Raw genomic sequence first — 14538 nt, 5'->3', positions numbered from 1 at the left:
TACTCTTTCCACATGGCATGTCAGGACCATGCATGGGGTAGAGGATACCGTGTACGGCTGAGGCAGTTTTCTAGTATGTGTCTGGGTTGTAGACATTCTATTGGCACATTATCGAGAGGGTGGATGGCATACCCAGTGGTGATGGTTGGTAGGAGTAGGAGGGACCCACATACACTGAGTTGATTGCGAGTATTAGATACCCATCTATTGGTTGCATTCAGGAGGTAGCTATTTGGCACATGTGGCTTCCAGCGGTCATCGGTACTACGCAGTGGTAGGCACATGGCAATTTGGCATGCATCAGATTAGTTCATGATATATGGAGCCTATATATTGATTGCATGCGGGGACTAGAGATAAGGCACATATGGATTCTAATAGTTGTCAGAGCTATGCCACAGTAGGTCCGACTATGGGATGCAAGGATTCAGTTGGTTGATAGATCACTGTGTTTCGTGATGAGTAGATTCATGGTAGAGTGTGATCTAGTTCACCCTTGGGATTGCACATGGGGGTTCGTAGAGGCCTTCATCTTATGGAAAGGAAGGTTTTCTCTATTGCTGCACAGGTTCGGAATTAGATTTGGATGGGTACGCTTTGGCGTCATGGAGATGCTTGGGTAGGATGTATTTTACCTTTATCAGTATTTTACCATCGGGTTCCAGGAGAGGAGGATACAATGTACGCTTGATGGGTAGTCTATTAGAGCCAGAGTGATGCAACGACAACATGGTGGCACCCTTTTGAGGCTAGCATGGGACTCGGGCATCATAGTACTTGACAACTCAACGACCTTTAGGGATGAGTTGGCTACTATAGGGGAAGATCATTCAAATTCCTCATTGGGCTTTAGTGAGTCGTTGATGGCGTGGGGGACTTCATCAGCATGGCAGATTGGTCAGCACGGTGCTATTTGGGAAAGCTCATGCGGGACAAACTACATCCCTACAGGGATTAGGTTGTATTATCAGGAGTTTACTCTTGGAGTGCATGGGATGGACTACTCGATATGGCGACTTCTTGGAGAGTTGGACAGAGCCCTGCATTATCATGATGCTTTGCTTCTTGAAAGAACGTAGAGGGTACTTGGTACCTACACTTGGCTGGATAGTGGGTGGAGCAAGGGGTGCTCCACATTGAGCAGGGTGGCTCAGGATCTTGGTATTGAGGGATTCCTTTGTGACAGGATAGTGCATGGGACAAGGATAACTCGGCAACACATTTGGGACCCTAGTATTATTTGCAGTGACTATTTGGGCTATCAGATAGTGGGGACACTTGTTTAGGCATTGCTTGGGGACAAGCAATTTTTGGCGGGGAGGACTATAATATTCCCAATTTTCCTAAGCCACTTAGGAAATATTACACTTTTTGACAATTTTGGAATTAGCCACAATTTTTGGTATTTTGACTTTGGAGAGAAAAAAAATCGAATTCTTGGTGGGTTGTGGGGGCCACACACCAAAGGAATACACACTCACTTAGGGAAACACACTTGTGGAGAGAGAAGAAAGGAGAAGGAAGCCGTGCTAGTGGAGAATGGGGCCCACGAGGAAAGAAAGAGGGCAGCAAGCATAAATAGAAGAGGAGGGACCATCATTTGGGTGCTTTTATCAATCTGAAAATTATACTATTGTTTGCTTGAGCTGTTGAGCCAAGTCAACTTTGTGCTGTTCAACACACGAGGTTTCCGAAGGGAAATCTCAACTTCTTCGGTGGACTCCGAGTGCCACCGTAGGGGAGCCATAGCTACACTTGTGAGCTGATCCGGGAGAATTCTACAACTGATATCGAACTGTTCTTGGGGCATTCTAGACGCAAAAGGGAAATACGCACAGCTTGGCAGAGGGAGCTACAAAACTGTTTTGGCTCCGAGCTTTTAGGGTCACATTACTTTGGTATTTTGCAGCCATTTTGTGGGAGTTTGGTGGGCTGAATCAGTGACTATTCTATAGGCCGAAATTCTTTTTCCAGTGCACATGCAGAGGCAGTCTCATTGGGTCTGCGTAGCTCCTTGAGGAGAGACTTAGTTGTGGGAGGATTGGCTGGGGGTTTGAGCTGAGATTTTCCAGGATGCATAAGGGGAATTTTGGGGAACATTCCTCAACATTTGGGGGTACATTTGCAGCAGATTTTTGGGTGGTATGAATTTTCCAGCAGGTGGAAGGGCTCACTCTAATTGGGGGCAAATTTGGAAGGTTGGAACTAGGCCCAACCCTTTCTGGGTTTATTGAGAAGAAACCAAGATTAATTTTGCAGAATTTTCTGAGCACTTATGAGGGCAGAATTCCTAGTTCTACTCGGCAGCCAGCAACATAAATTGATAGAGGAGGGTGCAGTTTATTCCAGGGCCATTTCCATCACTTGGGTTCGTGAGACATTTCAGGGTTTTGTTGAGTTGGCGGAGTAGTGCCCATGACTAATTTCTCAGAATTTTTGGAGCACTCTAGAGGGTCCAAACAACATCTTCCTTCCATCCAACAATTGTAGTTTTCCAGGGCTAGCGCAGAAATAGAAGAGGAAGTACTTCTTAGCAGTTGGGAAACATACTTTATCACCTGGGGTTGTCAAGCTTGCTTTAGCAAGCCCAGGTGCACACACCCCATTCAGATTTGTACTTTCCACTTGCATATATATAATAAAGTGGCTCAGTTCTGCGCATTTTTTGGCTAAATTCATGAGTCATTTACTGCATGTTGGATTTTATGTGTTGCATGTGTATTTTTGCTTGTTTATCATTGTGTTTCCTAAGTAGGAATACTACATCTTCTTAGATATATGAGGGATCAGATGATCCTTTATGGCATCCAAGATCATCCGCTTGGATTTCACTTCCCCCTTGTTGTGAGCTGCCAACTATTGCGGATTTGTAGGTGGAGTCACAACATCCTTTATATTATCCCAAAGGTCATTCTTTTCTAGTAAGAACATAACCCTCACCTTCTATGATAAGAATTTCGAGACACCATCCAATTTTTCCTCGAATTTGAGGCTAGCTGATGCCATCTTTGAGATCTACTGCACAAACTCCCAAATCTGAAATTAATTTTGAAACTCTCTAACTACTGGTGACTGGTCCTTCCTTACAATTGATTTTACTGGTATGAATCCCCGAGAATCTCAACCAGAAATATAACTTTGATACCATGTGAAAATTCCGATCCTAGATGATTGTCCTTATGATCTCAATTAAACAAGTAAATTTATGAATTTAATTAATGCAGAAATTAAATTCAGGCCATAGTGTCGATCATACAATATCTAGAAACTAAATAATGGAAGCATAAAATTAGTTTCACACATACACAGGTAAGTACTCCTTCAAAATCTATTCATTCCTTCAAAAAACTTACAAGGAAACCTGCACACTTTGCTAAACGTAGTGGCTGTGCAGTCACAAATCACCAAGAACAGGAAAAGTATGGCCTGCTGTATGATTGTACAGACCTGTGCTGCATGGCCTTGCCTACTTTCCAGATTCACCTTTGCCTAAATCCCTACTCTCTCTCTTTTGGTTGCTCAACCCAAGTTCTCAACTATGTCAATACCCCCTATCCTGAACTGTCTTTGTAATTTTAGCTGAGACCAAGACCCTAATCTACTTTTGAGTTTACTCCTCTAAGTCATGCATGTACGAGATACACTTCTTTAGACTTTAAAGCTAAATATAAGACTTTTCACTATTTTAATTAAAGTAAATTACAGAATAGAATTACTTTTAAAAATATCTTGAACTACTTCTTGCACCTTCACATTGAAACTGTGCGGTAGTTCTTGTCTGAGCTATAATTCTCAACATTTTATTTTGAAATTGGACAAGATATTGTAGCTTAGCTTATCTAACATTGTCATTTTGTCCAAAGCTTCATATATCATAATTTACCATTTTTCAGATCAATAGAGTATTTAATAGTTTCTCACATTCAATGTCGTTTTGGAATATGAATGGCCTTGCCTTGTTTTTTGAATTAATTTGCAACACTTAATAAATAACACTGTTGCAATGAGACTTGACAGTTGAACTTCTGTGTCATTTCAATTCCGAATGTTTGAAAACTTAAGAACTAACACAGTTTGTTATCTACATTGGTGCTGCTGTCATGTTTTGGGATGTGGGTTTATCGAAATGAATGCTGCATTACTTTAAGAAGCTTTCCGCGGTCTCATTTGCTGTGGACTTGACCTTCTTAAGTGGTTTCTTCTATTAATTATAACTTGTCTCAATTTCTTTTCTATGTTAAATGTTTACTGTTAATTGACTTTGGGCCAGAGCTTTGAATTGAACCTTGAGATCTACATGCCTGTCACTAATGTTGTGCCAGTTTTTTACTCGATAAAAGATTAGGCCATTACTTCTATGTCTACAAATGTATCTCATCTGTTAAAGGTATCTCTCATGTCATATTTTGCAATTCTTGCTAAATGTGTTTTGCACCATTTGGTGAGGAATCAAGAATGGACCTTTGATGCTTTCTAAAGTAGTGAAATTACATGCCTGTCACTAATGTCATGCCAAATGTTAATTCAATAGAAAGATTAGGCCATGACTTCTATGTTTATAAATGAATGTCATCTGGAAAGTTACCTTTCTCATCATATTTTGCAGTTCTTGCTAAATTTGCTTGCAGCATTTGGTAGGAAATTAATAATGGATCTTTGATGTTTTCCAAAGTAGTGGAATTATGATATTCAGTTTTTGTCATGTGGAAGAACCTGAGCAGAAAATATAAGCAGTTTTCTGTGTTCCTATCCTGATACAGGTTTCGGCAGGATGTTTGTAAATTCTTCTTGTTTACTTTGCATATAGAGCTAACACCTACAGTCATACATGTCAGGTTGTGTTTTCAAACTGGTCTAGTGAGGAGTGACTGCTATACTGTTCTTGTGTTGTCTGCATGTATGCTCACTACTTTTAGGGGAGGAATATATTTATGAGGAGAGAATTAAAAACAGTTAACCTTTGTTGAAATTTCCTGTGCAGAATGGATCTACCATTTTATTTTACTGTTGACATTATATTTAACAAAATAAGAGAGACATACTTTCCCAGATTGTTTGAAACTTTGAATTGTCTCTCAGGGGTTTGTCTTTATCTAATTGAGATTGGTTGCAAAAAAGCAGCAATACAGCATGCTTTTGAATTGAAGAATTACCTTACAATCTGTTTGGCGCACATAACAATATGGAATTTAGATGGAAAGCCACTCTTGTTGCTATTAATGTGCCAAATTTGTTTAAGTGCAGGATGAAATACGTCGTGAAGCACAGACATTGAGCTTAATCAGCCATCCAAATCTCTTACAAGCACATTGCTCTTTTGTAGCAAATCAGAACCTATGGGTTGTAATGCCATACATGGCAGGGGGTTCTTGTCTTCATATAATGAAGTCTGTCTTTCCAGAGGGGTTTGAGGAGGTGATCATTGCTACAATCCTGCGAGATGTTCTGAAGGCACTGGAGTACCTCCATAACCATGGCCACATACATCGGGATGTCAAGGTATTATTCCAATGGTTTTGATTAATAAGCAAATGGGTAGAGTCATTAATATCCATACCACTGGATGCTGATTTCAAATTAACAAGCCTTTTAAGCATTGCATGTTTTTGCATTTTGGAAAGTTTATATTTCTTCTCTATTGTTAAGAACCTTGTCATGTTATGTGAACATTGCAATCTCGACTCCCATATTTAAAGCATGATTTCCTTGGAAGTGTTATTTTTTTTGCACAATGACTATTGTTTTTATTTATCAAAAAGTGGCTATGGCTTTACCCAAATGGTGGGACACAGTCCATAAAGTCCAACTATCCTCAGATTTGCCTACCATCGTTTGGAGTTTGTTTCAAGTCATTGTCAAATATTTTGCACCGCCTTGTGAAAAGGGGCATTGTCTAACAAATTGTTTACATGACAAAATGTAGGAACATTTCTTGCTATTCAAATTTTTTTTTGTATCTAACAAGTAATGTGTCATGGCCTCGAGATTTATTCTATTCTATCTTTTTTTGCATTCCTTATTTTTATTTCTTCCCTTAGTAAGCGGGGGTGAGCTGAAAGATAATGTTTCATGTTTCCTTAAAGCTCTTTCGTAGGAGCTGCTTGCATAATTGGGGACGTCTATTATTGGAGGGGGTGGGGCTGGAGAGATTTCTTTTACCTCCTCCAATGTAGCTTCCTGAGTTGACTGGTTCCTTAGTCATTAGGTTAGAATTACTTCTTGCTCCAGACAATGCTTGAGATTCCATAAAGTCTCTATTGTTTTACTTAGGGATGGCAAGTTTTTAGGTAAAGGGTGCATGATTGTGTCTTGTTGTCGCTCAAATTGTACACGAAATTGCGACAACGCTTGGGCTAGGGGCTGCCACTTTGATCCCTCCCCTCTTCATTTAAGCTGTCTCCCAAATACAGGCTAAGGGGGGTAGTCCCTATGGATGAGGTGATGAACAACTTTTTGGGAACCAACAAGTTAAGGAGACACAACTGAATGGCCTAGCAACTTGGTTGAGATTCAAAAGGCAAGTATGATTATTAAGCACGATTTGATTAGATTTCTTAAGATTATGAATAGAGACTAGTGCCTTTAAAAATTAATTACTTGCACAATATGAATAGTATTCCAAGTTACCAAATGAACAATTGCCACAGGATGCAAATTCTATCATAGATGAAGTGTAGGACCTAGATCTATGTGAGATGCAAGCTCTTGGTAACTTTTAATTATATGCCGAGTCTAGATGAATCCTTAACCTTGGTTGTTTAGATGCAAGTCTTGCAGAGGGGTTGTAGAAAGAAACCCAGAGGAAGGAGGCTAAGGCCTCATTAACGATACCTACCCTCGGGTTCTAACGACCCAGATCCCTCCATTCCTACAAGGGGGATTGCCCTCAAGAGAACTGCAAGGTTAGCTGTTCTAACCTCAGTGCAAGGGTCAAGCGTCACAATCCAAAGGAAAAGGTGGTCCTATTTCTCTTACAACCAGGCTTATGCTTGGAGCTAAATTTTAAAGCTTCACTTCTAACTTAGAATGAGGATGCAAGATGTGAGTGATTGCTTCAATGAGATTATCAAATTTGTCAAATGCTCCAACAAGATTAGATCACTTCAAATCAAAATGCTCACAATGATATTCAATACAAGATAAGAAGAGCAATATAAATGGAACACTTTAAAGAGCAATTAGAGATTATACCAATAAAACAAGATTAGCAACTTAAATGAGTATAATTAGCAATTCCAATTACTCCAAGAGCTTATTAGATTCTTCTTGAGAGATAAATTTAGATCACAAAAATGAGAGCAATATATTCTTATGTTACTTAACAATTAGAGACCAAATTCTCCCATTCACTTATCTTATGAACCAACTAGATACAAGATGCAATTTCCCTTAAGTACAACTCATAACAAGCATAAGCAGTGTTGCACACATCGCGATCGGGATTTAATCGGCGCCGGGAAAAAAGCGGAAAAAATCGTTAAAATCGGGAAAAAATCGGAAAAAAGCGGGAAAAAATCGTTTGGCACAAAAATATTCATTTTTTTTCAATTTTTTTAATATCTAAACCATCTACAACATAAAATAAATACATTGACACATAAATATGATAAAAAAACTAATATATAAGATGTTTAATATCATTTCTAGCGCTAAAATCACACATAACATTGAATCATGTCCTGAATAGTAAGTCCTGAGTCCCAAGTCCAACTCAGCCTCAAAATATCAACAAAAAATATGATAATGTATCTCATCATGTCATAATGTCATATACAATAAAATGAAAGTCTAATCCTATTGATTTCCTCTGCCCCTCTTGCGAGAAAATGGCACAACTTTCTCTTTCCCTCTAGATGTAGAAGCTGGTGCCTGTGGTGGTGGAAATGGCAGTGGAGTCTGACGTGCTCTAGAAGCTGAAGAACTAGTAGTAGCAGCTATAGGAGGCCGAGGTGGACGGAGACCACGTCCTCTGGTAGTGGTAGCCCGGGTAGCCCGGGTAGGCGGTGTCACCTCCTCCTCCTGCTCCTCCAACTCCTCCTCCTCCTGCTCCTGCTCCTGCTCCTCCTCCTCCTCCTCCTCCTCCTCCTCCCCCTCCTCCTCCCCCTCATCCTGCACTAACCAATCCTCAGTGGGATCCATGAGAGGCCTCTCGGTCTCAACCCTCCATTCAGCAGTGGTGTCAATCCCATCCAGTGGTGTCAATTCCCCTTGGGACAACTAACCAAGAAGTTTATAAGGGTTCTCCCCTTTTGGTCAGTCCAACCATCTGACATAACAGTGCATCCTGTTTGTGCCCATGATGCCCTAAAATCCTCCAATCTTTGGGTGCAGTCACGCTTTTCATCTTGAAGAAGCCGGCCTCTGAAATCATGAAGAGAAGGGAGTTTGTACCCCGGGCCAACACTGGCAATAGCATCAACAGTAGGTTGGAAAAATGGATTATTCCTTATAATGCTGAAAGGAATATCACTCCAGAGGAGAAATTTTGTCATCAACTTGTCAGCTTTTTCTTTTTCAGTTCTTTTTAGCATTGAACCAATAGTTGGTTGTGAACCAGGTGTGGTTCGAGGAACAAAATATGATGATGCAGCTACCGGATTGACTGACGCTGCAGTAGAACCTGTGCCACTTGGCCCACTTCCGTCAGCTGACCTTTTTAGTTGCCTTTTGAGTTCTTCTTTGGCGTCTCTAGTGTGCTCTAATTCTCCCAATGCTCTCATGGCTTTTTGGATAATTTCAGCATTTGTCTTTAGACAGGGCCCCACATCACGTCCAGGGATTTGTGCAAGGTGGAACTTCAACCTGTACACCCCCCCGAATATTTCCTTTCCACACAACTTGCAATACAAGTTTTGTCTATCATTCGGAGTTTTAGGGTCACCATATTCCCAGAAAGGATCCAATTTCCTTGGCATGTTTGTTTTTGAATTTTGAATTTGCAAACCTATGGAAAAATAAGGATTAGGAAATAGGAATTTAGGATTACATAAATGATAATACAAATTACAATTTAGCATTTGCAAAATTACAAGCTAATTATTTCCAAAATCCCAATTTCTAAACCCAAGTTACCCAACCAAATGCCAAAAAACAATGAAAATTCAAAAAAAATAAACAATGTTTAAAAAAAATGAGAAAATAAAAATAACAAATTGGTTCTCATAGTCATAACAAATTACCCATCCCAAATCAATGAAAAATTTCAAAAAATTCTTTAAAAACAATGAAAACCAAAGTTTTTATAGAAGCAAAACCAAAAAAAATTAATCTACATACCTCTTTTATGGACAAATTGGTGATCTAGGCTTGGATTCCTCTTAAAAACGCTTCGATTCGCTCCCAAATCCGACGGAAACCCTTCAGCTCCTCTCCCTCACCTCTTCTCCTCCTCCTCCGCGCGCAAACAGCAAAATGACATAATAAAAATCGATTTTGCATATAAAAAGCCCGCTGCCCCGACGGCCTGCGATTTTTTCCTTAAAAATCGCGATTTTTTCGAAAAAATCGCGATATTTTCAAAAACTCGCGATTTTTTCGATAAAAATCGTTATAAAAAAAAGTGGCGATTTTTATGCATAAAAATCGCGATTTGAATCGGGTAAATGAAAAAATCGCGCTTTTTCGATAAAATCGCGATTTTATCGCGATTTTAACAACACTGAGCATAAGGAAATAATGAGATTGCTAATGGTGATTTTTAAAATATGTTAAAATTGGCAACCAGGGCGAAACTTCATGTGGGTCATCTTATTCATGGCTGATAATATTTTTATTAGATTCCTCTCGTCGAGAGGTGTAGGATTGATATAAAGATTTCCGATAAGTATTCAGGGAGATATGAATTTATTTTGATTATGGAATTATTATCAAGCCGACCTACAATTCATGTAGGCTTAGAAGCCCAACAGTCGCATCTATTCACCCACCAACGTTGTGTATAAATATAAGAGGACTTTTCCTCATTTGGACTCACTCATGTCATCACATCTCTCTCTCTCTCTACTACGCAGAAATGAGTCTCTTCTCTACTGCGCTGAAATGGGTCTCTCTCTCACACATGTGAAGCCGGAAACTACTGAAATTGAAGCTGCAACTGCAGAAGTAAAGATTGACTTGCGTGGCCTAGAAGATCTCCTCTTTGGAACTGTGCTGTAGGTTCATTTGAACCTCCTCTGAAAGCCGCAACTTTTGGTGGTGGAATGAAGTCAATCCGACGAACGGTTTGCAAGATATCGTTTGCCCTAGTTTGATAATGAAGCCGCTAATGCTGATGCTGCTGATCTAGGGCTGCTGATATGAATCAGATTTATTGTACTATTTCTCTCTGCTGAATTATTGAAGATATAAGAAGATTTGATCAAAGGGTTTCCCCACACATTGTGGGGTTTGTCCCTGGCTAGCCGCCACATCTTGTGTCTCTTGTCTTGGCTTGTTTTCTGTCGATCGTTTAATGTTCTATCTGCACTTTACTTTATGTATATGTGATTGCTAATCTGTGGAACATAATAAGAAAAAGAAATAAACTGTTATAAGCATAGAACATACCATAACTTAACAAAATAAGATTAATGCAACTACAAGAATGAGATGCCAAGAATGCAAAGTCCAATGGTGGCAATCCAAGGATGCAAATGCAAGTAGCACTTTAACACAATGACATGGAGAGCTATTCTAATGCCAATGCAATGCAATGGAAGATTATTATAAAGACACCAATGTAACTTAAGGTATTAAGAGCCACCTTTGCACTATATCACTATTATAGATCAGCATACAAAATGCACGATGTCAGTCCCAAAATCCACTTGAAAAACAATCAATATTCCAATGACAAGACCTTAAACAATTGTAAAATGAGTTTCAGGCTTATAAGGCTTATTGGATTTAAGTTCCAAGCACTTATTTCAAATCTGATCAGACCTCTTTTTCAATGATATCAATCCAATATTTCAATTGCAAATGAGACAAAACAATGTCAAATTTCCTCTATTCAATGAACCACTTTGGGATCTTGAGGTTATTTAAATTAGTTTTACGACTTCTTCTCAATGATTATGTGCCACTACTTAAGTTATGCCACTGCTATTAATACTTCAGATTTGATGTAAATTTTGAGAGTGAGGAGGAAAGGGTGAGGATAAGAGAAGCAAACCCTTAGGCCTAGTGGCCTATGCCAAATTGGGAAATAAGAGAGAAATCGCTCCTCCAATGCCTGCACTCGCAGATTATTAGCTTAAAACACAAGGATCAAACTTGTAGAGCAATAGCTAACAAGACTAGGGCTTGGAGTTATGGATATTTGGCGTTGTAATCCTTCAAAGAAGACCTGCAACACCTCTGGATCAACTTCAAAACTAGTATGAATGATGGATCTAGCCCTGAATAGTTAACCAGACATCGTATTCGTATCTCGACTTGAAAATTTTAGATCTCAGCATGAAAGATATAACGAGACAATAACTGGATCTGGCAAACAAGAGAATTTTCCATAAAATTTTTATTACTTTTTCAAATATTTTTTTTTTTTTTTTTTTTTTTTTTTGCATTAAACAAAAGTTAAAAAATGAAATGTAACAACTAATCTAGAAACTAAACTATATTGGAAATAAAGCATAAAGCTAAAATTTATATTTTTTTATTTTTTTTTATATTGTAGAAATGAAAATTAAAAAATCTATAAAACCATAAAAAACTTTAATCTATTCTAAACATAAATTAAATTAAACACTAAAATCTAAAATCTAATTAAAACCTAGCTCTAAACCAAAACAACAACTAACATTAACCTACAACGTAACCACTAAAAAAAATCTATGAATTTAAAACAATGTGCTGATAAAACATTACGCGAAAAAACAAAAAAAATCATAACCATGCTCAGACGTAAAAATGAACGCATGCCCAAGACAACCTGCAACTATACACAGTCGAAAGGCTGCTTGAAGGTTACCTGACTGATCCTGGCGAAGAAATGCGGTGATGAATCGATTGTTACCTGCGGTTTCCAGTTCCGGACGGCGGATGATCATACGCACGCCTATCTACAATCTGGGTGCATCGAAAAACTGCTTGGTTTGCGATTTAGCTGGCACACGGGTCGAATGAGGGCTCAGGCAAACCGGCTGGCAGAAAACACCAGATCAAATGCAGTGATACGCTTCACCCTCAGCACAATCGAAAATACACAGTATGATACCACGCAGAAGGCAGGACGCGTTCACACAATCTTTAAAATCCAAAATTGCAAGAAAAAAAGGTTTTCATCTGCAAACGTATGAGTTCAAACAACCTTACCTGAAGGCTGACACCCACCATAAAATCCCGGATTCTTACCTCGCTGAGAAAATTCGTTGAATAAACCTGGGCTCACGGATTTGGGTATGGTGAAAAGCACAGCTGCAAGGATTGACAGATACGCTTTACCTTCAACGCTTTGAAAGAAATTGAACTTACGTTGAGCGTATCTGGAGTCCACGGCAGAAAGATTTGGTCACTTGTGTGTGCGCAGGTTGACGGCAGGGAATTTTGAGAGGCATGCGGGTCCACGGATTTGCCGATTTATTGATCCACAGGTTTCTCAGTCTCATATCAGTACTTTGGCAGCCTCGTTTTCAAACATCTGGTGCTCGAGCTTAGTGCGGAAGGACTGCTGGCGTAACAAGATCACCCAAGGAAAAAATACACCTGAAACCAAAAACTGGAAAACCCTAATTAAACCTGATAAAAGCAAAACTCAAAGCCCTAGATCAGCTTATTTAATTTACAGATTTTGGCCCCTTAACAACCAGATTCAACAGTAAGTACAGAAATATTTTAAAGAAATAAAGATTTCAGGTTTTTCACTGTGAAGGACTTCAGAAAATCTCCCATGCAAATTAGAAAATAAAACTGAATGATAGACCCAGGATCAAATCCAACTGGGCTCAACAAAAAATGCTTGCGGGAGTTGGCTGGTTCAGCCGAGAACTTCCCCTAACACCCACCAAATCTTCTTCAATAAGGGTTTTTCTGCACAGCTCAGAAACAACCATCAGTAAAGAGGGCAAAAATGCTGCTAGATCTCAAAAAGTAATGGAGATACCTGCCATTACTTCAGAAACCCTAACAGCACTCAAACCTTAGCAAGTGAACAAGATACCTGTGCTCACAATACTCTACAAAAAGCTATTATTAACGGCTGAAAATAACATATGCAGAAAATTTAAACAATCTCACAGCATTCCAAGAGAGTAACACCAGCAAGATATGGACCCCAAAGTCTTCTTTTATTAACCAGAAACAGATTTACAAGAGAGCTTCTTCAGTACCAGACTCACAGATCCCATGATCTGAACTGACCCCTGGCACCCTACTTAAAGGAAATGACTCCAACGGCTAGTTCGAGTGATCCATGCTGAAAAGATCTCGACCGTTGACGAGGATCTCATCCGTCGATTTATTAAAAAATAATATTTTACATGCATTCACTTAAAATATTATTATTTTATTAGTTAGGGTTTTTGCTTTATTTTTTAATTTTTTATTATTATTTTTTTTTTTTTTTAATTTTTAATTATTTTATTAATTTTTTATTTATTTTTTAATTTCCTAATTCAATTTAAAATGGATCGCCGAACTAAGCCTTCGGAAACATCACCTAGGACCTAGGACTTAGGACTCATGAGGGGATTTACAACATTTTTCGACCCTCAAGACACATTTCATGATGACTTTTACAAATTTACATCTTAAGGGGGAAAACCCCTTTAACATAGACCCTCACAAATCACCCAGTTCTGCGACACCACTATAATCTAGCAGATCAACACACTAGGATTCTCCTAAAGTTCTAATGACAAAATCCATCCCGGCTTTGGGGTCAGGTTTGAAGGAAAACTCTGCCGATCCATGGATCGGTGAGACGAAAATCCTTCCGGGACGTAGATTACCACTAGAAAGTTAGGTCCACCTAGGCAATTCACATACACGACTCATGCCTGCTAAGATTATTTACAATTTATACATGCAAACTGGGTTTACAATCAAAATGATTAAGCTGCTGATGACTGCAGGATGGCACAGACACGCTGGTCAGGTGCTGCCCCTTTTTGCAAAGAAAAGGGGGGTGTACTGCATGGGTAGTTGACCAGTAGAGGTCAACATCTGGCTCTACTTGGGGACACGTTGCTGCTTGCAGGAATGTGAGAATCCAGAATCTGCATCCATACAACACAAAAATAAGTAGCGTCCATCCAAAATCATCATATACATTAAGCACAGGAAAGATAAAATCTCTTCATTTATTAATTATCTAAAGTAGAAATAAAAATGCGGAAAAAACAAGGAGTAGGGTTAGAAATACGATACAAAGGATGCCCTACGGCATCATATGTGTTCAATATAGTGCATACTGAGCATTTGCCTGCTTTCAGGCAAATCTGTGGGCTGCTTGTCGAATGTGCCATGTCCGATTTTGCATATGGTAGGACTCTTTCCTATCCGAAAATCAAGCTGCTCACGGCCGTCTGATGCATCAAATCTTCTTCTTATTTTCTTTCT

At 39.1% G+C, this 14538-nt stretch overlaps 1 protein-coding gene across 3 annotated transcripts in view; it reads left to right on the top strand.

Annotated features, from left to right (window-relative positions):
* Nucleotides 1-14538, top strand: part of LOC149142149 (uncharacterized) — a 382428-nt gene that overhangs the window by 174564 nt on the left and 193326 nt on the right. For all 3 annotated transcript variants that reach the window (XM_089448053.1, XM_089448051.1, XM_089448052.1), the window contains one exon: nt 5245-5499. In XM_089448053.1, the coding sequence (XP_089304179.1) occupies nt 5474-5499 (26 nt within the window). In that variant the 5' untranslated portion in view covers nt 5245-5473. The remainder of the gene's footprint in view (nt 1-5244; nt 5500-14538) is intronic.

Source organism: Pinus tabuliformis, chromosome X (assembly GCF_031772625.1).
Source record: "Pinus tabuliformis cultivar Carrire ecotype Pingquan chromosome X, CPIR1, whole genome shotgun sequence".
Classification (NCBI taxonomy): Eukaryota; Viridiplantae; Streptophyta; class Pinopsida; order Pinales; family Pinaceae; genus Pinus; species Pinus tabuliformis.
This window is presented reverse-complemented; position numbering and strand designations above follow the sequence as displayed.